We start from the raw sequence: 27,190 nt of genomic DNA, 5'->3' as shown, positions 1-27,190 counted from the left end.
AACTCAGCAAGTAATTATAGAGACATTTGGACTATACCATCATACATGTTTGAGAATCTATGATTTCAGATGAAATTTTCTAATCATTTGAAGTGAAAAATGCATAGTCACTCAGTTCAAATTATGAATAATACTAATCAAATCAAGATCACAGGTTTATACCTGCCCTTCACCAAAGATAAAATCAAATCATAATTAAGCCCTGGCCAGTGTGGCTCAGTTGGTGAGAGTGTTGTTGCATGTACCAGAATGTTGGGGGTTCAATTTCCAGTTAGGGCACATACTAGGTTATGGGTTTGATCGCTGGTCAAGGTGCATTTGGGATGCAACCAGTCAATGTTTCTCTCTCACATCAATGTTTCTCTCTCCTTCTCTCTCTAAAATCAATAAACATTTTTTTATTAAAATCACAGCATCATGCTTGTATGCAAAGGATAGCATCTATATTAATAGCCTCCCATTTTTATCAGATAACATTTGGTAAAACAACATTTCCAGTAGTGCCTTTTTGTCATTTATGGGTTTATCTGTAAATTTTTTTTGGTCTAGATTTCCCAACCAAATAACTGTATTCTGTAGTTTTTTTTTTTTTTTTAAGGTTGGACTATGTCCATGCATTGCCAAAATATTGAGTACTTGAAAATATCTAAGAATAAAATGACTGAATATTTAACTTCTTGTTTGCTGGACAAAACTTCTGTTTTATAGACACTAGTAAAAAACAAATAACTTCCTCAATTTCACTTAAGAAATATTGTGAGCACCTACTGTGTGTCGGGCACATAGATATTTAGAATATATCTGTGAATAAAAATAGGCAAAGATCCCTGACTTCATAAAGCTTTCATTCTTTTAAAAATGAGGCATATTATAAACAAACAATTGAGTAAAAAAAAGAGAAAATAAAATATATTCTAAACCATGGCTTCCTGAAAAACCTATCTCTGTTTAATTTTCTTTTTTTTCTAAAATACAAAAGCAAAGGTATGTATTTGCATAGTTGTGCAGTGGTTACAATCAGAGGCTCTGGTGTCAGATTGCCAGATTGCCTATGGTCAAATGCCAGCTCTGCTACTAATTAGCATTAGAACAGTACCTGGGACCTACATGCTAGCTGTTAATTTCTTATACCTTATGCTTTATCGATTATTACATCATCTAAAGCCCTTTCATTTTGTCCCATTTCTACCATTTCTATCTTTATTTTCTTATTGTAATTATTTTATACCTTCTACTCCTCTTTCCTGTCTTTCTTCCTTTGTTATATAGTTCCATGTACCTCCTTACCTTTGACCATTTCTCTTCTTATTTCTCTGTTGGTCAGTTTCCACATTCTTTTCTTGTGTCTCCCCCTTCACCTCACCAGCATTCTATTTCCATTTTTGTTTCTGTGAAAGTATTTTTAAGTTTTTGTAATATCCTTTTGTTCCACTAATGTGGCATTATCAATTCTCTTGCTTATTCTATTCATTCATTCATTTAATGATTTGTATTCACTACCTACTGTTTGCCAGGTAATGTTCTGGACACCAAAGATACAAACAATAAACAAACAAAGAGAAATAGTCCTGCCTTTGTAGAATTTACATCACCCTCCTCCTCTGCCCTTCTCTATATCTTCCAGATTTTTATTCCTTTCCAGTTATTTAGGTACTGAAAAGATGATTTGAATTCCTTCTTTACCTATTTATCACATTAGACTTTCCTTCTTATTTATTTCTTATTCTTTGTCTTTTTTCTGCTTTCATGTGACTTCTACTTGGTAGTACTTTAATTCATCTTCTCTTAGGACATCCGTGTTCACTTTTGTTAGCAGGTCTGCTAGGTTCATAGTACAGACCTGGAGGCTACTCAGATTCCTACTGTGATTTTTCACAGAGGATCAAAGGTACTTTATGATAGAGAGAATAATTATTTCATTTTCATTCTCTTTATTCAGGAAATAGCCATGTTATTTATTTGTTTATTCATTCATCCATTCATCCATTTATTTAAATGACCTATAAGTATTGTTTTCAAAAGTGGCTGTTATTCTAATATGATAATGTTTGTCACCATGGACTGTATCCTATGATCATATCTTATTCTTCTGAGATCTTTGTATTTTTTGACAGCGCCCAAATGGTTGTGTTTCTTAAGATAAGCATGTATGTTTGTACGATTTGGGAGAGTGCACATATGTATCTAAGTAATATTCTTTCTTCCAAAATGGCAGAGGGAACTAGATCCCTCTGGGAAAGTTTTCCAACATTAAAAGCTAGGTGTTACAGAGGTACTTGCTATCATTAGAGAGCACAGTAAATAAAGATATGTATAATGGCTTTAGTAGAATTTTTTGGCTTATAAACAACAGAAATTTATTTTTCACAGTTCTGGAGGCTGGGGAATATAAGATCAAGGCAGCAGCAAATTTGTCTAGTACAAAACCTGCTTCCTGGTTCATACACAGCCTTCTTGCTGTGTCCTCACATGGTAGAAGGGATGAGCAAGCTCTCTGGAGCCTCTTTTATATTGTCACCAATATCAATCATAAGGACTCCACCCTCATGACCTAATCACCTCCCCAAACTCCACTGCCTAATGCCATCACCTTTATGGTTAGGATTTCTATATACAATTTTTGGGATGACACATACAGACCACAGCAGACGGTATCAGCTCTAGAGTCCAACATACATAGGACAAAGGAGGACAACCTGCATCCCACGTTTAAGTCATCAGTAAGGACTGTAGCAGAGTGTGCACATCATTAAATTTTAGAGTTGAGTGGGATTTGATAGGTCTAACTAATCATCATATTCTCTACTATCCTGGCCCTAACACTAACCCCTTTAGCACTAGTGGTTTTAGTAGACTTTTTAAATGGAGAAAGAAGGATTGCTGTTATTTCCCTCTCTTTTCATCTCTTTTCTTCCTCTCCTTCCCTTCCTGAATAATTTAGTCTTAAAGTCACTTAGAGACCAAAACAAGGCAGGCGACCAGATTGGCAGGGGAGATGGAATGTACTGTGGTTGCACAGAGCAAGTTGTCTGAACTTAACCACAGTGAGAAGTGTGGCCATGTGACACCATGGGAATCATGATGGTGTCCACATGTAGCCAGGGGTAGGGGCGGAGGGTGGTTTGGGGAGGTGGGGAGGTAGGCTACGGCTTGATGTGGGAAGTCAGAGCCCAAGTGGGGGTAAGGAGGGTGTACCTGTATGTAGAGTGGGCAGCCTGGCAAGGGGTGTCAGAGTCTAAGCAGGATGAGAAGGGCATCCAATAGCAAAGAGGCTAGGAGTAGGTAGGAGAGATTGCTTAGCGATCACCTGAGCAGGTGGATAAAATAAAAACATATACTGAAAATAAAGGCAAGTAGGTTTTTTTTTTTCCACTGCTGGAGATAATTACAATATGGAAAGAGAGAAAACTATAATGTTTGGGATTGGAATTAGAGGTACCAGTGTGAGCTCATGATTTTAAGTACACAGGAATGACTGCAGAACTAAAGATATATGAAGCTGAAATGCAATGTGTGATACTGAACTAGATCCCTTTGCTATAAAAAACATTATTGATTCAGCTGATGAAACTTGAATAGAATCTGAGGGTTAGATAACAACAAAGTATCAATGCCCATTTCCTAATTCTGGTGGTTAGATTTTGGTTCTGTAGAAGAATGTGTTTTTTTTTAGGAAATACACATGAAAGTATTCAAGGATGGTAGATCATCAGTCAAGTTAGCAATTTCTTTTCAAATGATTCAGGAAAAAGATTTTTATGAACCATTTAAAACTTCTAAAGTTTATGATCATTTTGAAGTTTTTAGTGAATACATTTAATAAAAAATAATGCCTCAATTTTAGTCCATTGATTTAAATTGTATTCAATCACATTTTGAAGGATTATTGGCCAAGGGATGTCCTTTTTGAAGATGAAGATAAATGGGTACACACTCTGAATAAAATAAAAGAAGATAGTTCATTTGCTTCAATTTACACACATCTATGGGAAAATGTCCCTCGAATATATGATGCCATCATGACCATGGAGTCAAGATTACAGGAATGTTCAAGTCTTTTGGAAAATCATGCCACTAAAATATTTGAATGGGACAGCCTAATTCCAGGGACAGGTAAACATTAGTTTGATATGAGTAAAGCAATGGTTAGTTTTGTGTTTGTATGTGTCTGTCTGTCTGTCTCTGTGTGTGTAGTCTCATAAAAAAATGAAACCTTGCCCTGGTTGGTGTGGCTCAGTGGATTGAGCACTGGCCTGCAAACCAAAGGGTCACTGGTTCGATTCCCAGTCAGAGCACATGCCTGGGTTGCAGGCCAGATCCCCAGGTGGGGGCACGCAAGAGGCAACCACACCTTGATGTTTCTCTCTCTCTCTCTTTCTCCCTCGCATACCCTCTCTCTAAAAATAAATTTTAAACATATTTTTTTAAAAATGAAACCCTAAGTTATAAAATATCTAAAAACATTAAAAAATTATTTTTAATTTAAAACCTCATCATTTCAAAATGGCCTAGTATAAATTTTTAGTTGAATGTGAACATGTGGATTTGAAGACAGTGTTGCTAGGACAGAGCTTCAAATAGCTCTGAATTTTTTAAGCTGGAGAAAAGGTAGCCAAATATCAGAGAAACAGAATTGCATCAACTGATACTGGTACGAGAGACAAGCGAGCCAGTAAGGGTCAGGGTATAAGAACATAAATACCTAAAACCCAAAGTAAAAGAGGTGAGAGTTGATCTACATCAGTTAGGTTAGCTTGAAGGAAGGAGGTATTTAGTATTCAGTACTGAAGAGCTGCAGAATGAGTAAGAAGCACATCTGCTAGTAATGATAATTTTTATTTCCTTTCAGTGTTTGTATAACTTTTATCTAACACTTCCAGAAAAGTTTTTAGTTACTAATGGCAATTCTTGTCTTGTTCTTGACTTAATGGGCAAACATATTTAAGCATTAACAATGCTGATATTGGTTATACTTCTAAAATATTTTCTATGTACCAAGTAAATTTAATTAGCTCTATTATTTAGATATTTAATGTTCTGTTATGGACCTTGATTTTTCAAATTCTGAGAATGTATTTAAATATACTAGCATTAAACCTACTATTGTTTTATTTTAAATATTCTTACTTAATTTTGTATTATTTTTAATATAAAATATTTTTGAAATACATATATATTGATAGAGTACACATGCACACACTTTAAAAATAACTTTATGTATATTCATTGTTGTCAGTACATAAATATCAGAGCTTACACTAAAGTCTAGGTTAATGGACTTCACAGTCCCCCATAGTCTTTTACTGGGCCAGGATCCAAAGTCGGTACTTTCTTGAATTTAAGGTGACCACAAAAGCATAATGCAGGTGACTGAGCTGTTTGAAAAACATGGGCTTGTTCAGTCAGAAGAGATTGAGGTAAAACTTTAAATACAGGAGTAAATACTGACAACATACTAGTTGGAACATTGTACTTCTAAAGAACAAAAGGAAAAAAAAGATATAACAGTTATTTACTCATTCAATAAGAGTTTATGTGTCTAGCATTATGCTTATCAAAATAGCTAGTTGATTCCATTCAACAGTTTTATATATATTATAGTTAAAGTATTTAAGTCATTTTAACTTTTAAAGGAGATAATATGTGTATACATACACATACATATATATGTTGTGAATTCTTATTTTTTAAAGGTTCTCAAGGAAAATTGGACAAATACAAGGCATTTCTAAGGAAGTACCATAAGAAAAAGAGGATAATGGTATGGTACTTGTTTTCATTTTTCTTGAAAAATTATATTCCCACAGAAAATATAATTACTATAATTGAATAGGTAATTCCATAGATATTTTAAAAAATTTCTTTGTAGTCTTTTATCATCTACCTGTATATCTCTGTGTTTATAAAATAGCTGACTCATATTCTCTTTACATACACAATATTAGAGTGTAGGCATTTTCACATCAGTAGGAGTTATTTAAAAACTTATTTTAATGTATAGATTCCATCTTCTTGTAATTTAATAATTTATATCCTATACTATCAGTTCTTTTCCTTTAGAAAAAATTAAGAATTTATTTTATAAAACATTCATAGAAGAGCTAACACCTATCCTTCTCAAATTATTTCAAAAATTTCAAGAGGAGAAAAGACTTCCAAGCTTATTTTATAAGGCCAGTAATATCCAAATTCCAAAATGAGATAAGGACACTACGATGGAAGAAAATTATAGGCCAATATCCCCGATGAACATAGATTCTAAAATCCTCAAGAAAATATTTGTAAACCAGACCCACCAATACATTAAAAAAGCCAGTACTTTTTGAAGTTAAGGTGACCACAAAAGCATAATGCAGGTGACTCAGCTATTTGAAAAATGTGGGCTTGTTCAGTCAGAAGAGATTGAGGTAAAACTTTAAATATGGGAGTGAGCACTGACAACATACTAGTTGACACATACACCGTGATCAAGTGGGATTTATTCCATGGATGCAAGGTTGATACAATATCCACAAATCAATAAATGTGATACACCACATAAACAAAATGAAGGATGAAAACCACATGATCAGCCCTGGACAGTGTGGCTTGATTGGTGGGAGTGGTTGGAGCATCATCCAGTAAACCAAAAGGCTGCAAATTTGATTCCTGGGTAGGCCACATGCCTAGGTTGAGGGTTTGGTTCCTGATCAGGTGCATATGCAAGGCAACAGATCATTGTTTCTCTCCCCCTCTCTCTTCGTCCCTTCCCTTCTCTCTAAAAATCAATAAGCATGTCCTCAGTTGAGGATAAAAGAAAAATCACATGGTCATATCAATAGATGCAGAAAAAGCATTTGATAAAACCCAGCACCCATGTATGATAAAAATTCATCAAAGTAGGAATAGAGACAACATACCTCAATGTAATAAAGGCCATATATGACAATACCAAGGCCAACATATTTAATGGGCAAAAATTAGAAGTGTTTTCCTTAAGATCAAAATGAGACAGGAATGTCCACTTTCACCACTCTTATTCAACATAGTATTGAAAATCCTAGCCACAGCAATCAGACAAGAAGAAGAAATAAAAGGCATCTAAATTGGAAAGGAAGAATTAAAACTCTTATCTGCAGGTGATATGATACTGTATACAGAGAACCCTAAAGATTCCATCAAAAAACCACTGGAACTGATAAATTCAGGAAAGTAGCAGGATACAAAATATCCAGAAATTAGTTGCATCTTTATACACAAATAAGGAATTATCAGTAAGGGAAACTAAGAAAATAATCACATTAACAATTGCATCCAAAAAATGCCTCAGGATAAATTTAAACAAGGATGCTAAAGACATATACTCAGAAATTATAAGACACTGAAGAAAGAAATTGAAGAAGATACAAGTAAGTGAAAGCATACACCATGATTATAGATTGGAAGAATTAACCTCATTAAAATATCCATACTACCCAAAACAATCTATAGATTCAGTGCAATTCCTATCAAGATACCAATGGCTCACTTCACAGAACTAGAACAAATATTCCAAAAATTTATATGGAACCACAAAAGACCCCAAATAGCACAGCAATCTTGAGAAAGAAGAACAAATTTGGAGGAATCATGCTACCTGGTATTAAACTGTACTTCAAGACCATAGTAATCAAAACAGCATGGTACCAGCATAAACACAGATGTATATATCAATGGAACAAAAAGAGAGCCCAGAAATAAACCCATACATTTATGGTCAATTGAAATTCAACAAAGAAGGGAAGAACATACAAGCGAATGTTCTATTCAATAAATGGTGCTGGGGAAATTGGACAGATATGTGCAAAAAATGAAACAAGGCTACCTTCTTACACCATACAGAAGAATAAATTCAAAAATTAATTAAAAACTTAAATGTTACACTCAAAACCACAAAAATCCTAGAAGAAAACCTGGTTCAGTAAAATCTCTGATACTTATAGAAATATTTTTTGGTATGTTTCCTCTGGCAAGGGAAACAAAAGAAAAAAATAAATAAATGGGATGATATCAAACTAAAAATGTTTTTGCACAGCAAAATAAATCATCAACAAAATGAAAAGACAATCCTCTGAATGGGAGAATATATTCACCAATGATACATCTGATAAAATTTGTAAAGAACTTACAGCCCTGTCCGGTGTGGCTCGGTTAGAGTGTTGTCCCATACCAAAACGTTGCAGATTCAATTCCTGATCCCCAGTCCAGGTCTGGGCCCTATGATCCCTAGTCCAGATGTGTATGGGAGGCAATCAATCAATGCTTCTCTATCACGTCAATGTTTCTCTGTCTCTTTTACACTCTCTCTAAAAGCAATGAAAAAAAGTCCTGGGGTGAGAATTTTTTAAAAGGAAGAACTTATAAAACTCAACATGAAAAAAACCCAAAACAAAACAAACAATTGAATTAAAAAAATGGGCAAAGGACCTGAATAGACACTTCCCCAAAGAGGACATACAGATGACCAATAGACATATGAAAATATACTTAATGTCACTATCAGAGAAATGCAAAATAAAACCACAATGAGTTATTACCTCATACCTTTCAGAATGGCTATCATCAATATATCAAAAATCAACAAGTGTTGATGAGGATGTGCAGTAAAGGGAACCCTTGTGCACTCTTGGTGGGAATGCAGACTGGTGCAGCCACTATGAAAACAGTATGGAATTTCTTCAAAAAATTAAAAAATGGAACTGTCTTATGACCCAGCAATTTCACTTCTGGGAATATATCCAAAGAAATCCAAAACATTGATCAGAAGAATATATGCACACCTATGTTTATTGCAGTGTTACAATAGCCAAGATTTGGAAGTAACCCAAGTGCATATCAGTAGATGAGTGGATAAAAAACGATAGTACATTTACACATGGAATACTACTAGGCCATAAAAAAGGAAATCTTGCCATGTGTGACAGCATGGATGGCTCTAGAGAACATTATGCTAAGTGAAATAAGCCAGTCAGAGAAAGAGAAGTGCCATATGATTTCACCTTTATGTGGAATCAAATGAACAAACCGAAGTAACAAGCAAAATAGAAATAGATTCATAGATAAAGAGCAGGCTGACAGCTCTGGGGGTGGGGTTTGGGGGTGGAGGGATTGAGCACAGAACTAAAAGGACTCATAGCGTGTGACAACAGTGTGGTGATTGTGGGGGCAGAGGGGTGGTGGAGTTGGAAGAGGGTATGAGGGGGATAAATGGTAATGAAAAAAATTAAAAAATAAATTATTAAAATAAAAATAAAAATAAAAATTTAGATAATTCAGAAATTATATATTTATAATTAAATGTATTATGATATTTTTATCAATACATTTTTCTACACCATTTTAAAATTAAACTAATGTAATAACCCTTTAATTGGATTCTCAGGTTACTGTTCATTATTCATTATTATTTACGAAGCTGGTGTGAATATATTTAGAGCTAAAGACTCTGCTTATCTATGAGTATTTTCTTAAGATAAATTTCTAGAAGTGGAGCTATATGGGAAAATAAATTTGAAAATCTAAGTTTTTTGACACATATTGACACACTGTTCTCTAGAAAAGTAACACCAATTTGTATTTGTAACAACAGAGTTTGTGATTGATCTCTTACCCATTCCCTTGCTAACATTTAATATTGTATATTCAAATGTTTTCAGAGTTGACAGGCATAAATGTTATCAATTTAATACATTTTACTAATAATGTTCATTTTTATGTTTTCATTAGTTTTTGTGTTTCTATTATTTTGAGTTTTCTATTTATGAACTTTTGCCATTTTTAGTTGTTATTTTTATTTCTAAGAGTTCTTTATACTTTAAAATTATTAACCCTTCTCAGTAATATATATTATACATTTATAGCACTTTCTTTATTGCCTTTTAATCAAAAGGTATTTTTGCTATATAGAATTTTATATTTTCATGGATCTATAATTTTCTATTGAAATTTTCTGCCTTTAGTGCCGTAATATTTAAGAAGGCTTTCTTCATCACAAGGTCATACCTCTATTTACCTGTGTTCTCTTGTATTCTTCCTACATCTTTTTTGTGTATTTAATCTTTTAATCCATACAGTGTTTTTTTTTGTTTTTTTTTTGTGTGTGTGTGTGTGTGTGTGTGTGTGTAAGGGAGTAAAGCATAAGGATCTTATTTTAACTTCATCAGTAAATCTTTGTGATTTTCTTCATAGAGGTTCTACATATTCCCTGTTAAATTTACTCCTGGGTAAATTTTTATTACTAATGTCAATGATATTGTTTTTCCATTATGTTAAATGGGTTATTGTTGCCATGTAGGAAATTATACTGGTATATGGATATTATTCAACATTGTTAGTGGTTTCTCATCTTGTCTCTGAGGCAGAAAGAATTCTAGTACTTTGCTATTAAGTATAATTTTTAAAGTTTTAGATAGCTATCTTTTTTCAATTTAATGAAACTTATTTTTATTCCTACTTTATTAACAATATGTAGATGTGGATGTACATTTAGATTAGATATACAGACATACCTCGCTTTACTGCACTTTCCTCTATTGTGCTTTGTAAATACAGAGTGGGGCAAAGAAGTAGGTTTACAGTTGTAAGTACACAAAACAGAGTTTATTCATGTTCTTATTTATTAATTATTGTGTTATTTTTGATACAAAGAACTGTAAACCTACCTTTGCGTCATGTTATATTGTGTTTCTCACAAACTGAAGGTTTGTGGTAACCCTGCATCAACCAAGTCTATTGGTGCCATTTTTTTCCAACAGCATTTGCTCACTTCATGTGTCTGTGTCACATTTTAGTAATTGTTACAATATTTCAAACTTTTCCACTACTGTCATATTTGTTATGGTCATCTGTGATTAATGATCTTTAACGTTACTATTGTAATTGTTTTGGGGCTTCACAAACCAGCCCTTATAAAAGCAAAATTAATTGATATAAATGTTGTGTGTTTTCTAACTGCTCTACCAACAGGCCATTCCTCTCTCCCTCTTCTCAGGCCTCCCTATGTCCCAAGATATGACAATATTGAAATTAGGCCAGTTAATAACCCTACAATGGCCTCTATGTGTTTAAGTGAAAGAAAGAGATGCATGTCTTTCACTTTAAATCAAAAGCTAGAAATAATGAAGCTTAATGAAGAAAGCATGTCGAAAGCTGAGGTAGGCCGAAAGCTAGGTCTCTTGCAACAGTTAGCCAAGTTGTGAATGCAAAGGAAATGCTCTTGAAGAAAATTTAAAATGCTACTCCAGTGAACATACAAATGATAAGAAAGCAAAACAGCCTTGTGCTGATCTGGAGAAGGTTTTAGTGGTGTGGATAGAAGATCAGACCAGCCATAATGTTCCCTTAAATCAAAGCCTGATACAGAGCAAGGCCTCACCTCCCTTCAGTTCTGTGAGGCCTGAGAGAGGGGAGGAAGCTGCAGAAGAAAAGTCTGAAGCGAGCAGAGGTTGGTTCATGAAATTTAAAGAAAAAGGTTATCTCAATAACATAAAAGTGCAAGGTGAAGCAGCAAGTGCTGGTGTAGAAGCTGCAGCAAGTTATCTAGAAGATGTAGCTAAGACAGGCTGACCTTCCCATTAGGGGCTAATGCAGGTGGTGACTTCAATTTGCTCATTTACTGTTGTGAAAATCCTAGAGCCTTTAAGAATTATGCTAAATCTACTCTACCTGTGGTTCGTAAATGGAACAACAAAGCCTAGGTGACAGCACATCACGGCTACAACATGACTAATGAATATTTTAAGCCCACTGTTGAAACTTACCACTCAGAAAAATATTCCTTTCAAAATATTGCTGCTCATTGACAGTGTACGTGGTCACTCAAGAGCTCTGATGGATGTACAAAGCTAATGTTCTCATGCCCACTAACAACATCAATTCTGCAGCTTATGGATCAAAGAGTAATTTTGACTTTCAAGTTTTATTATTTAAGAAATGCATTTTGCAAGGTCATAGCTGCCATAGACTATTTTTCTCTCATGGATCTGGATATAGTAAATGTAAGACCTTCTGGAAAGAACTCACTAGTCTAGATGCCATTAAGAACATTCGTGATTCATGGGAAGAGGTCAAAATATGAACATTATAGGAGATTGGGAGAAGTTGGTTCCAACCCTCATGGATGACTTTGAGGAGTTCAAAACTTCAATTGAAGGAGTAACTGCAGATGTGGTAAAAATAGCAAGAGAACTAGAATTAGGAATAGAGTCTGAATATGTGACTGAATTGCTACAATCTCATGATAAAATTTAATGAGTGAAGAGTTGATTCTTATGGATGAGCAAAGAAAGTAGTTTTTTGAGATGGAATCTATTTCCCTGAAGATTATTGAAATGACAACAAAAAATTCAGAATCGTACATAAACTTAGTTGATAAAGCAGCAACAGGATTTGAGAGTGCTGACTTCTATTCTACTGTGGGTAAAAATGATATCAAACAGCATCACATGCTACAGAGAAATCATTCATGAAAAGGAAGAATGGATCCATGCTGAAAACCTCATTGATGTCTCCATGCCCACCTTCAGCAATGGCCACCCTGATCAGTCAGTCACCATCAACATTGAGACAAGAACCTTCCACCAGTAAAAATTATGACTCATGGAAGGCTCAGATGATGGATAGCATTTTTAGCAATGAAGTATTTTTAATTAAAGTATGTACTTTTTTTTTTGACATAATGCTATTGCATACTTAATAGACTACAATAGGATGTAAACATAACTTTATATGCACTGGGAACCAAAACATTTGTGTGACTAACTTTATTGTAATTATTATTTTACTGTGGTTGTCTTGAACTGAATTCAAAATATCTCTGAGCTATGCCTATGGATTAGATACAGAAAGGTATCACTTTGCTCAAAAACTTGAAAAAATCTCCATGGTTTGAAAGAGAGAGGAAAATAACTCACTGTGATAATAGCAAAGCTACTTTCAGCCTTTAATCTGTGAATGTGGCAGATTACATTAATAGCTTTTTAGAAGTTGAATCGTTCTTACATTCTTAGGATATACTTTTCAAATCTGTTTTATAAGATGCGATTATCTTTTTCAGCTTTGTTATCAAAGTTATACTAGCCTCAACTTTTTATCTCCTTCCATTCTATAATTAGTTTGTAGAATATTGGGATATCACTTGTTCTTTGTATGTTTGGTAAAAGTTGCCTGTGAACTTTTATTGATATATTTATTTTGCAGAAGGGAATAGGTAATTTGCTAGAAAAGCTGTGTGGAAATTACCAGGTGCCATACAAGTAAATATACCAACTTTGGTATATTGTCAAAACATAATTGTGAGTGGAGAAAAAAACAAGATACAAAAAAAAATGTGCAGTTGATATCATTTCTTTAAATTTTAAAAACACATAAAAATGTCTATATTTTTTATATATGTACATATATGTGTAAAAGTATTTTAATGAATACTCATTAAATTCACTCAGAAATTGGCTACCAACTAAAATATGTTTGACCCATTTTGAATGAGTAAATTGACAAAAAAGAAAAAATTGAAAAGAAGAAAAATGCATGTTTATACACTTTTTAAATAAAACCAAACCTCGTAAATGGACATTAAAAAAAAAAAAAAAAAAAGTATTTTAATGAAATAGAAGGGATACAAACAAAACAAATAATAATGAATGTCTCAAGAAGTAGGAATACATGAATAGGATTAGAAATCATTGTAAAAGCAGATCTGAACTTTTATTATACATAATTATATATAACGTTTGTATATTCTCTTTAAAGTCGACTTAAGCAATACTAAAATGTCAGGAGTAATCCATTATAGGTTATAAGGGACATGGGGGTACTGGTAGTTATAGTATTCATTATCATTTCTTTTTTTTCCTAAAAATTTTTTTATTGTTTTTCTATTACAGTTGTCCCATTTTTAAATAATTTCTATATATTTTTAATTATAAAATTTCTGACTGTTGAATTTTATCATATGGCTTTTCAGAATCTATTGAAATGACCTTCAGATGAATTATACTAAAAAAAGTTTTAATAAATATCTTCACTGTTAAATATGTTTTATTGAATTTTTTAATCAGGATTTTAACATCTATATACTTATTTTTGTGGTATCTTTGCCACATAGTATGACCAAAAAATAGTTTTATTTTATTATTACTCTGCTCCTTAAAAAGTTCCAGTGGTTTGTTTTTTGTTTTTGTTTTTTTGCCTCCTGCAGAATAAAGTCAGGACTTTGAGATTAACATTAACATTTTTCTAAATTAGATCCCATTTTTATTGACCAATTAGATCTGAAGCTCTCAAGTACACAGCCTTCTTTCTATCATAATTGATCTCACTTCCCCTAAATAGTTTTTCTTTTTTACTCCTTTGCACACTTTTTAAAATGCCAAAAATGTGATTCTCTTTCTGTTAGCAATCTGTTACTATCCTTTCCAATTTATTTCCTACATCATCTCCTCTATAATAATATATATTGTGTAATGTGCGTACAATAACATTTGTCTAGAGGAAGTAAGGATATGGAAATTAGTACACAATATATCAACATGTCTAGATAATCAAAAAATAATATACATGGAAGGCTAGTTATTTTCTGTGTAAAGGGGTAAGGCAAACATGGAGATGTGCCACATAGATTCCCCTTCGAGGAAGGACCTGTTGCTCTAGCTGCTGAGAGGAGTGCTGTTAGGATACACGCTAAAGGCCTGTTTGGGACTGCCTCCCCTGTGCAGGACTCCCAAAAACCTGCCCTCCAGGAACCACCCACATCCAATGACTAATCGAGTTGAAGGCATAAAGGATTGGCTGTTTCAACCCAATGCAGGACAACAATGATGTGTCCTTTCAGCTTTAGAGCTTTTCTTAGGGTCAGTTGAGGCTAACGTTAGATTTGCATCATAGCTGACTTCTCCATCTTCCCAGTCTTGCTTCTCCCCTTTCCTTCCATAGATACTGATCCCAAAGGCACTCCCAATAAGCATTCTGAACACTAGCTCCACCACAGAGTCTGTTTTCTAGAAAATTCAAGCTGCAGTAAGTAGTTTGTTTGCATTTCTGTTACCACCCTTATCTCTTTGTGTTCTGTTTGTATATGTATATTATTCCTCTCTTGAACTATGACTAGCTTGAGGGCAAGGGCCCCCTTCGTATTCCTAGCGTCTAACAGCAACAGCAATCTAGGCTTCAGTAGGAAACACGCACACAAATACACACATGTTAACTGAGCAAATTTACCAAATATAAAAATTCTTTAATTTAGAATTTTAAAGATTTTATTTTAAATGTTTTCCAGCTTTCTGATGAAATGGAGACAAAGAAGAATATAGAGGTATTTAAATTTTCTGTTTTATAAGATTATGTATCAAAGTATTATGTGGAAGTAAAAGAATGTTTATAATAACATAGATGTAACTATAAATAGAGCTAGTGACCCTAGGAGAGAGTTGGGAACAGGTATAGAAGCTCTCTTTTTCTGCTTAGTCTATTTTCTTATGTGTAGCTTATCTAAAATTCTTGATCATTGGAGTTCTATCAGATGAGTTCTGATATATAATTTTGTTTTGCTTTTGGACTTGTCATATGAATATGCTAGGGCTTTTAATTTCAGAGAAGCAGATAATATGAAGATTTTCCTTAGGTGGGATAAATGCTTTTCATTTGTTTTCATAAAAAGTAAAACAATTAACTAATGATAGCTAAATATTTATCTGTCTTCTGTAGTCATATGAGATTACTAAACTGCAAAGAGTGAAGTAATTACTATTATGTGAAATCTCCTCTTTCTAGGGTTGCAACTTCCCAGGATTCAAAACAAATGAGCTTACTCAACTACCCAGACATTTGGATGCTGGACATATTTTTCATTTTATTTTAAAAGCCCAAAACCTTGATGTATGTAAATACTATTTTATTTTTATTGTATGATAAATTTTGAGAGTGTGATTTAATGAACCAGACCTTTATTTAAATATTTGACAAATTAGGTGTTCAAGCAAGATATACTCCTTTGGATATTAAGTCTGGCAGGAAAGACCAGTGATGTTTTACGCCCTGATCACCAGAAGTGAATTATTAGACTGTGTTTCTGCCTAGGAGTCTGAGGTTGCATTGGCTTGGCATGTGACTGTAGCAGGTATTTTCCCCTCACTCTTCCTGCTCTTATCAGCTCAGGATATTTTAGCCTGCTCATTTTGACACCAAAATAACTATGAGAGCTCTTCTCCATAACCCCACCTGTGGAGCCTCCAAGTGTCTAGGGAATTTTCGAGTAGTATCTCTACAAGGTAACAAATGGATGAAAAACTGAAGGCATAGGAAGATAACTAGATCATTGGCCATTGATCTAGTAGGTTGAGGGTGGGTGGTTACTAGCATTGATTTCCCACCCACTTAAACTTTCGATAGTTACCTAATAATGTTTCTATTTCCTGGAGACTTAAACAATGCTTTTTGTACCCCCAGGCAGATTTTTTTTCAGACAGTTCTCTGAGACTGAGTTGGCCCCTAGTAGGCCCTCTTCCCCATACCTCATCCCCAAGCTTAAGGTGGCTCTTTATTTCTCAACACAGAATCCCTGTTTTTTCTTTTTTACTATAGGCAGTCATCTGTAGTTCATCAGGAGGAGCATTATCATCCCTTAAACCTGGATGTATCTGTTCTAGCCATTATTTCCTGCCCTTTTTATACTCTCTTCAAGATGAAGGAGAATACATATCTTCAATGTTGCATCTTCAAGATCCATTGTTCCTAGAAGTAGAGTGTGATTGACCTATTTGGATCTTCTGTTTGCCCCTCAGTTAGAAAACCACAGGACACCTCAATTTATAACTCCCCTTAGAATGATTCAGTAATGACATTCTCTCTTATTTTCCATGCTAATGCAAATGTTTTTTAATTCTCTTATATATTTTATGGGATTTTTATGAGAAGGAAGGCTTAGTCTGTCCTCTTAATCCAACCACCTGACCCCCCCCCCTTTTTTTTTGTCAGAGAAAATACATGGATGCTAATTGTAGTTATGCCTGGAGATATTTATTCCTTCCACTAACTATATTTTCCAAATTACCTCAGGGAAAAGATTTTAGTATTATTAAAAGAAAGTAATACAATTGTTGGGTTAAAATCCAAGATATATAAAGAAATCATACAACTCAACACCAAACAAACAATCCAATTAAACTATGGGCAGAGCATTTGAATGAATACTTCTCCCAAGAAGACACATAAACAGCCAACAGATATATGAGAAGATGGTCAACTTTGCTAGCTATTAGAAAAATGCAAATCAAAATTACAATGAGATACCACCTCACACTATAATGGCTATTAACAACAGGATAAGTAATAACAAGTGTTGGAGAGGTTGCAGAGAAAAAAGCACCCTCATTTACTGCTGGTGGGAATGTAAACTGGTACAACCACTACAGAAAACAGTATGGCAGTTCCTCAAAAAGTTAAGAATAGAATTACCATATGACCCAACAATCTCTCTTCTGGTTATCTACTTGAAAAACCTGAAAACATTTATTTGCAAAGATACATGCTCCCCATATTCATTGCAGCATTATTCATGGTGGCCAGGACCTGAAAACAACCAAAATGTCCTGCCACAGATGACTGGATAAAGAAGATGTGGTACATATATACTATGGAATACTGCTTAGCTATAAGAAAAGTGAAGTACTTCCATTATGATAACATTAATGGACCTTGAGAATATTATGCTAAGCAAAATAAGTCAGAAAAAGCTAGGAACCATATGATTTCACTCATACATGGGGTATAAACCTGAAACTCATAGACACAGACAATAGTATGGTGGTTACCAGAGGGAAGGCAGGTGGAGGGGGTAGTGAAGGGTAAAGGGAGCCAAATATATGGTGACAGAAGATAATTTGACTATGGGTGATGGACGCACAATGCAATATAGAATCAACACTTGAAACCTACATAATCTTATTAACCAATATCACTGCAATAAATTTTATATAAAAAAGAAATGCCTACAATAACTTAAAAGGACTGAAATTATGGATCTAAAATTTAGAAAGAGAAGATTAAAAAGCTACTGTTACATGCTTGAAGGTGTGGAAATCCATTGAAATGACTGAATTTTCCTAACCCCATCCAAACACACTCCTGCACATACAGTCATAGATTAAATTCTTGAATGAAAGCCTATTTATGTTAACATGTTTTACACTGTGTTTTAATTTGATCCCCATTTGTCTTTTTTTTTTCCCATAGGAAAAAGTTCTTAAAATCTGGAGGGCTTATTTTCTCTCAGAAGCTTCTCTTGCTCTTCTGCATGATTCCTTTTGGTGGTGGTTTCTCTATAAATTTAAGGTATAGTGATTTTTTTAAACTTCTTTTTTAGGTTGATTTGCAGGTAATTTATTTTTCAGTAGAGGTAGCACTGGTACAAAAAATGTTTCTCTGGATCCTTTCACATAGCTTGTTTTTTAGTATTCCACACGTTAGAAATCCTATTTGAAATCTAGAGTCCTTTCAGAGAATTAAGACTTTAATATGGATTTCAAAGAACTTGGGTCTTTATTTAATCAGGAAAAGATTAGTGAAATCAAACATTGTAGTGAATGATAAAGTTGTAACTTTCTTCAATACTATAATGTGTTGATAAGCACTAAACACAAACCCCACTGCAAAATGGTGACATTAAAGGAGATTTTCATTTGGAAAACAATCTACAGATGAAGAGATGGCCCTCATTTGATTCAGAAAGGTGAAGACTCTGGGATTAAAAAGAGAAAGATTCGGCTATCTGAGAAACAATAAGAGAATTGAAATAACCAGCACATTAATCTTACATTAGAAAAAAAGTAGTGAATAAAAATGACTGCTGGGTAGCCTCTGGATCTGGAAGAATGGAAAATAGAGCATCCCGGGGGGTCATAGTCTAAGCATTAAGAAGGTGTATCACCCCATCAAGGAAGCCTGCAAATGGACTCAACTCCATCTTTCCCCAGCTCAAATTACCCACAGAAAACTGCTTATGAATCCTCACAGAAATTTCATACCATGAAGAAGTTGGTGTCACTAATTTTACATTACAAACTATTCAGTCAGTGCTTTAATTTTAATGTAATTTCTAGGTAAGAGTACTTCTGATATTGTTAGGCTGTGAATGAGGCATAGGAAGTAACATTAATTCTACAAAGGTAATTACTTAGGGAAATTTGTGAAATCAGGAGTTTCATTATCTTAAATTTATTTCTCTAGATCTAGATCCTGAATTTATGTGTTGCCGTGATATCATAGAGAACACTTCTTACTTTCCCACTAAATCTTTTAGAATTATATATCACAAATTTTTAAAGAAACAGTATAGCAAAGTTCCTAGAAACTATTTTGTCAGGCCATAATAGAATTTTATTATTCTGAACAAAATACAGATTTGATGCAAAAATATTAACATCCCACTGCTTTTATAAGATTATTCTTAGATAACAAGGAATTAGATTTTTAATTTTATCTTTATTCTGAAATTAAAGTGTAATAATTTTTAAATATTAGAATTTGATAACATTGTCATTATAATTTATGATTTTTGACATGTTTTAAGGAGCAATATATGATTCAGCTGAATCAGCATACTGCTGGTATTCTGGGGGGGCAATTGGGGATCCAGATCAAATTGAAGCAAATTTTCCATGATTTAACCAGAACAGTTCTTCATTTATCTGTTTTTTTTTTTTAACTATTAAACTAACTTCATTTAAAGGAAACTTTAGAACTGAGTGTGCAGAGAAGTCGTTAAGTCCTGTGAACACCAATTATGTACTTAAATAAATCTTGGACATTACTGCAAAACAGCATATTATGAATATGTGGACCTGTATATGTTTATCTTTTAATCTCACTCCCACTTAATAAGGAAGCTTAAATAGAATATAACAGAAAACGATGCCTTTGATGCAAGATTAGGCAAAAACTACGCATTTCATTTTCTCTTCATCCAATTTGGCTGAGGAACACTGGAAATCTCACAAGCCAGCTGATGCCCAGTTTTTTATGCTCTGTTGCTAAGCTTGAGGCAGCAACTGGCTCTAGGACTGGTTGGAAGATCTTGTAAGTCAAGGTCGATTGATTATGTGGCAACCACGGCTGCTCCCTTAATGACATATGAAGTATCATTTCTACTTGGTGGATCCTTGAACACCTGGTCTCTGTGGGTTATCCATGAGTGTTTTAATACTTGTTTTGTAGTGTACCGCTGACGTGGGCCCATATGTAGCATATGGAAAGGCAAATCCTTTGTTCCATCTGAAATATTGTTCTAGTTTCCACCACTCAAAGAGAACTCTCCATTGCCTATATGCAGCAGTATCCATTAGCAAATGGATTATAGCCAGCCAACATTGTGTGAAAAAGGACTCCCAGACTCCAAAAAGCACAAACAGCATCATAGCCCTGTTGCATTAAGAACCTCACATGCTATGAAGTTTGCAGTGTAGCGTGGAACTAAGAGAAGTCCATTTTCTCCTTAATATTGTTTTGCAAACCCAAAATTACAGATCTTAATGGAGTCTACATTGGCTGATTCATCCATGTATAGAATATTACTAGATTTATGATCACAATGAATAACTCCATGATAATGAATATAGTCAACTGTCTTGGTTATTGCAAACTGTACATCACTAGCTTCCTGTTCTGAGAAATATTTTTGTTTGAGAATGCAGTCAAGTAGCTCTCCTCCTTTCATCAAATCCACAACAAGATAAACATATCTACTATTGTGTACATCATTTAAACTGATAATGTTTGGGTGTTGTCGATAGTACTTCCAAAGTTCGATTTCTTCTGAGGGATCTTCCTTACTTTTACCAATGATCTTCACTACAGATTCCATGTTGGTAACTGCATGTATGCATTGCTTGTAAACTGAGTAGGAGCCAACACCTGTATCTTCTTTCAATTCATATACTTCATATTCACGGTCACATTTCTGTCTTTACCTTGAAATGGCAGTGTACCAGTAAGTGTTTCAAACATAAGTACACCATATGGTCACCAATCAGCACTCTAGGAATGACCTCTCCTAATTACTACCTCAGGAGCCATGTACTCCTCTGTACCACAAAATTAGTAGGCCTTGTTTTCTTGATCTACTGATTCTTTGCTGAGCCCAAAATCTGTTAACTTCATATGTCCTATTTCATCAAGCAAAATGTTTTCTGGCTGTACATCTCTATACACAGCTCCTAATTAGCACAGATGATCCAAAGCAAGGGCTAGTTCTGCAATGTAGAATTTCATGTCTTCCTCTGTAGATGGGACCATTGAATAATTCTGTGAAGACATTTCTCCCTTGAGAAAATCCAATATTAAACACAACTTCCTTCAGTCTGAAAGCATAATGCAATTCGAAAATAAATGGATGATTTACTTCCACCAGTATATCCCTCTCCACCTTTGTCTGAATTCTGTCTCAAACTTTTAAAGAAGCTTTTTTTAACACCTCAATTGCATAGAGCTGCCCAACATTAGGGCTGGTCTTCTTTCTAACAAGAAAAATCCTTTCCAAAGGATCCCTCATCAAAAACCTTAAGCAACTCAAACTCTGCAGGGTCTGCTTTGCCATATCCTTCCTTAAAGTGATAAGTAATTGGAATTTCTTTAACAACTCCTTCATCTTGGCAAGAATCTGCTCCCTCTTCCACTAGTTCATCAACCATTTTAAAATGTTTCATCTGTGTGGCACCTGGAACTGTTCCCCAACCCCCCGCCACACCCTGACCAGTAGCAGCACAGCAGAGTCACCTGAAATATCAATGGAGATTTCCCAACCTGGGGTGATGGGGGTGTCAGAAAGAGGGGCTAGATAGATGGGGAGGACCATGTGGTAGAGAGTGAAACAGAGGGGAGGGGGGCATGCTGGGTGAAAGAGTCAGGAGAGTTTATCTGTTTTGTTCATTGCATTTAATCTATGAATTTATTTCTAAGAGGGTTTATTGTTAAAAGTATATATATTGGAGCTGGTGAACTAGATACATTACATGACCTCTTAGGTTCCTAAATCCACCAAGTAAGTATGGTGGGATATCCATATATTTTGACCAGCATATTGTATAAATAGAGCCATTCTTTGAATATTTCAGTTTTATTAGGTAAACTTATGTGTTAAGCTGTACTACATATTAAGATGAACACAAAACATGAAGTCTATCTACTTTGTGTCTCATTTTGTGAAAAATAAATAATACTGATTTTATAATGAATAAAATAAAACCCTGAGTCACTTACATAATTTAATTACCAATAATATAATATGGAAAAAAGATATAATCATGGTCTAGAATATAGCATGCTGACTCTAAAACTTATTTCAGTAATTGTTATATGATTAACATAAGAGAAAATTTTCTTTATTGTCTGTGATTGAGTGGTAGCTTGCTAATAGAAAAACATGCATTACTCATTGAACTCAGAAAACAAAAATTTAAATCTGGTTTTCCCAGTAGTTAGTGTGACTTTGGGCTATTCATAAAAACTCTCTGACTTCTCTTATCTCATTTCTAAAAAATAAAGTAAAATAAAATAACCAAAAAAAAAAAAAAAGTAGAAAATAACATACACCTGGCTTTTTTTCTAGGGTGGTTGTGTACTAAAAGTGACATGAGTAAGAAGACACCTAGTAAACTGCGAAATGCTATAAAAATGTAATATGGGATTCAGGATAATAGAGTTAAGAGATCTGGCTTCCAAAAGCAAGTTTATACATTCAGTAAATGATGTGTATGGCATTGAATAGTTATTCACCTCTATAAGTCATTCATAAAGTTTTTAAAAATTACCTACCCTATATTTGTTGGGGGTGTTAAATCAGAAAATGTAATAAAGATGTTTGTTTACATGGAATTAGGTATATAGAGAGTATTCAATGGATACATCATCATTATTATTATTATTTTGGAGAGAACACAGTGTTCTCAAACTTCTCCAAAAAATCGAAGAGGGGGAAACATTTTCTAACTAATTTTATGAAGCCTGCAATACCCTGATTCCAAAGCCAAAGTTACTACAAGAAACAAGCAAAAAAAATCTATAGGCAAAAAATCTATCCTCTGATGAGTACTGATGCAAAAATTCCAACAAAATGCTAGCAAACCAAATTCAGCAGCATATTTTAAAAGGTTACTCTCTGACCAGTGTGATTTGTTCTCAGAATGCAAGTATAATTTAACATGCTTAAATAGCTTGATCTAATGAATATGTCAGTAACCTGAATACCCTAAACAGCTACAGGATACATTTTCTTCCCAAGCATACCATAACATTTACCAAAGAAAAAAGTGACCATACCATTTTCCTACTCTGTCCTCTGTGGAGGCAGATATGGTGGGAACACAAGGTTGAATTGTATTCCTCAAAGATATTCTGGAAGTTTTTGTTTGGGTAAGTTTCTTCATACATGTTAAGTGTAGATTGTGTATATAAAACATGCTAAGTGCCCTGGCTGGTGAGGCTCAGTGGACTGAGTGCCAGCCTGCTAACCCAGAGGTGACCAGTTTGATTCCCAGTCAGGGCACATGCCTGGTTGCAGGCCAGGTCCCCAGTTGGGGGTGAGTGAGACTCTCGCACTGATGTTTTCTCCTTCTCTTTCTCCCTCCCGTCCCCTCTCTCTAAAAGTAAATACATAAAATCTTTAAAGAAAACATACTAACTTTTTTAACTGGTAAATTATATATAGAAAATCTCATTTAATTCTCCCACAACTCTATATCTTAGAACCACTGCCTGTTACATAAGTGATCAAGAATGGCTAGGGACTTCTGGCCAAGATGGAGGCTTAGACTGACACACTTGGTCTCCCTCTACAACTAGAAACGAATACAACTACCTCAAAACAAAAGATAACTAGAAATTCCAGAAAATAAAACTACACAGAAGCCCAACATACGAAGTTATAAACCAGCGGCACCCTTTGGGCAGGTAAGAAGAGCAAAAGGAGACGATGCTGTTTGTGGTCACACCAGGGACAGCGGCAGGGAGAGCAATCCGGGCTGCAGTCGAGCCCCGGCAGCTTGTGACCCCAATGCTGGGAAAGGCAGCCCCTGCATTGCCTCGGACGGTGAGGCTCAGAGGGCGGGAGGGCGGATCCTGGTCTCCCAGCAGAGAATAACGGCAGGAATCAATCTTGGACCCCTGCCCCCACACAAAGCGCCACAGCGTCGTGAAAAAGGTTGCGGATCACCACAGTCACCGGGTAGTGACAACAAAGCGCCACAGTGCGATGAAAAAGATAGCGGATCACCGCTGGTTGCCGGGTTGTGATGAGTACACAGGCTCTGCCCCCTATAGCCTGCCCAAGAAGCAAAGCAAAACACAAATCTGTCAAAATGAGGCAGACAACTATAGAAATCCCGGTGAGAGAGCTCATGAGGCAGCAGATGAAGAATCTGACAGACAAACAAATAAGAGACCTTTCAGAGGCTCAGTTAAGAGCTATAGTCTTTAGGTGGCTTACAGAATTAACAAAAGATTTGGAACAAGACGAGAAAAGATTGAAAGCCACTCATACTGAAAAGAACGAAAACATATACGAGACAAGTGGTGGGGAAATAAAATCCAGAGATCAAATCAACAAACCAGAACATAAGGAAGGAACAAACAGTCAACCAGTGCAGAAAGAGGAAACAGAAAGCACGGAAAGTGAGGAGAGGATCAGAACCCTCTGAGACAGCTATAAGAGACCGAACATATGGATTATAGGATTGCCAGAGGGCAAAGAAGAAGAACTAGAAATTGAAAAATTATGTGAAAAAGTAATAAAGCAGAACTTCCCAAACTTGGGGAAGGAAACAGACTTACAGGTCCAGGAAGCACAGAGAGTTCCAAAACAACTGGACCCAGGGAGAACCACTCCAAGACACATTATAATCAAATTGGCAAAAATTTAAAGAGAGAATCTTAAAAGCAGCAAGAGAGAAGAAAAGAATCATGTATAAAGGGGTCCCAATTAGACTATCAGCTGACTTCTCAAGGGAGACCCTGCAGGCAAGAAGGGACTGGCAAGAAATATTCAAAGTAATGAAAATCCAAAACCTACAGTCAACGAACACTCTATCCAGCGAAATTGTCATTCAGGATAGAAGGGCAGATAAAGTGCTTCCAGGACAAAATAAAACTGAAGGAGTTCATCAGATCCAAACCACTATTATATGAGATGTTAAAGGGACTGGTTTAGGAAAAGGAGAATCAAAACTATGAACATTAAAATGAAAACTGCATCACAAGAATCAACAACAGAAGCTAGGGAATTGAAACAAAGGCAAACTAAATAGGCAATGAGAGTGGAAAAAGAACTATAGGTATGGGGAATTTACTGGGGGGAGGTCAACAGGGAGGGGGAAGGGGGAGAGGGAAGGAGATAGTACAGGAATTAAGAAGCATAGTAGGAGGGAATGGAATAGACAGAAAGAGGTTGAGAAGAACTATATGCACAACCAATGGACATGGACTAAAAGTGGGGGACAACTGTAGGGAGGGGGGCCACCAAGTGGAGGGGAGCAGAGGGAAGGGAAATTTGGACAACTGTAACAGTATAATCAATAGAACATATTTTAAAAAAGAATGGCCATTAATATTATCATTATTATTTTTGCTATAATCTCCTTCCATAAATTTATTACACAAGTATGAGAATCATACTGGAAGTCAGGAGACCCAGTTTCTAGTCTGGCTCTTAATTACTTAACTGCATAACCTCAAATAATTCTCTTAATCTTTCTGAGCACCAGTACAATTACTAAAATAGAGTGACTTAATGTAAGTGATATCTTACTTTCATTTTAGGCTAAGAATCTATGCATTTATAAATCCCAGCCATTTGATTTGTCAATTTTATAGAAGATTACCAATAACTTTGAAATTTTTTGGTGTTTATTACCATAATGTATTAATGCCAGGGTGCTTCTACAATTGACAAAGCAAATGAATTTGAACTCTTTAATTCATCCTTATTGCTTAATTCATAGATCTGGATTCTTAATTCATCTCTTCATTGCTTAATAAAACAAGAATCTGGGATGCTACATTAGGACATCACTGTAATATTGCCATTATTATCTGTAGGTCTCTTCCTTCTTATAACATACTTACTTTGTTTTCAGTTGAGCATCATGTCACAATTTTACTAGTTCTGGCTATAACTGTGTCATCATAATAATTACTTTAATTTCATGCTGAGTTACTGGTAATGAAAGAATTGGAATGCTTAAAGAACAATAGAAGGTAGCTAAGTCATTGATTGCCTTCTTCATGCCAACTACTATGAAAGAACCTTCATTAATTCATCAAGCATCTATGTGCTAGGCACTGTGCTAAAGGCTAGAAATATACATACCTCACATAAAATATGATCCTTGTTCTTATTTAATTTTAAGATACTACTTTAAGATATGTATATATTATTGATAATTGACAAATGAGGAAGCTAAGACTTACTCAAGGTAATGCAGCTAATAACAGCCTGCATTTAGATTCCAGTCTGCGTGATGCCAAAACCCATGCTCATTCCACTTTAGCAACTGATCTGCTCTTTAAAAATAGATAAAGGTACTGACATTAACCAAACAAATTCCAATTTTTAATTGTAATATAATTATTTTAATTTCATATATCTTTTATTTTTTAAGCCTCACGAAGAAAATCAAGATTTCTTGTTTGATAGAATTTCAGAAAGTTACGTGACACTTTTCATGAGCATACCTCTAAGTCGAAAGGATACATTCTTTCAGGTAAACATAGAAATGAGCTATTATGCTAATTACTTTTGGAGCTAATGAAATAGAAAAACAGTTATTTTACTTATGTACCCCACTCCAGAATGTTTTATTCCTTGACTAAAAGTTTTACAGAATCTCCTTAGTGTGATATAGATATTTTGCTTGTATATTAATAATTTGGAAACTGTTTACTTACCCTATGTATATTTTTGTTCTTTTATATTTATCTACAAAATTATTTATCAGTTTTCTTTTTCTGTACAATGTATCTGTTTATTATCTAAGAAGACTTGAAAGCTTTTATTATAAGTTAGGACTAAGTTCTTGCTACAGTAAAGAACAATGGACAAACTTATGAATCAAATGTTTGTTTACTTTCCTGGGATATTAGCTCATGAGTAGCGTTGATTAAAATAACTTTTTGTTCTTGAGTAATATCA

General features: G+C 34.7%; 1 protein-coding gene and 2 pseudogenes across 1 annotated transcript in view; 1 reads left to right on the top strand and 2 right to left on the bottom strand.

Moving 5' to 3' along the window:
* FAM227B (family with sequence similarity 227 member B) overlaps positions 1 to 27,190 on the top strand; it is a 194,036-nt gene that overhangs the window by 2,247 nt on the left and 164,599 nt on the right. Inside the window, exons 2-7 of the mRNA XM_090270582.1 lie at positions 3,882 to 4,113; positions 5,694 to 5,761; positions 15,293 to 15,328; positions 15,787 to 15,891; positions 18,247 to 18,345; positions 26,661 to 26,762. Coding sequence (XP_090126708.1) covers positions 3,882 to 4,113; positions 5,694 to 5,761; positions 15,293 to 15,328; positions 15,787 to 15,891; positions 18,247 to 18,345; positions 26,661 to 26,762 — 642 coding nt within the window. The remainder of the gene's footprint in view (positions 1 to 3,881; positions 4,114 to 5,693; positions 5,762 to 15,292; positions 15,329 to 15,786; positions 15,892 to 18,246; positions 18,346 to 26,660; positions 26,763 to 27,190) is intronic.
* LOC150016457 (ribosomal protein S6 kinase alpha-6 pseudogene) lies at positions 19,972 to 20,953 on the bottom strand (annotated as a pseudogene).
* On the bottom strand, positions 20,956 to 21,716 carry LOC150016456 (ribosomal protein S6 kinase alpha-6 pseudogene; annotated as a pseudogene).

Source organism: Furipterus horrens, unplaced genomic scaffold, assembly GCF_987537825.1.
Source record: "Furipterus horrens unplaced genomic scaffold, mFurHor1.1.pri manual_scaffold_3, whole genome shotgun sequence".
Taxonomy (NCBI): domain Eukaryota; kingdom Metazoa; phylum Chordata; class Mammalia; order Chiroptera; family Furipteridae; genus Furipterus; species Furipterus horrens.
This window is presented reverse-complemented; position numbering and strand designations above follow the sequence as displayed.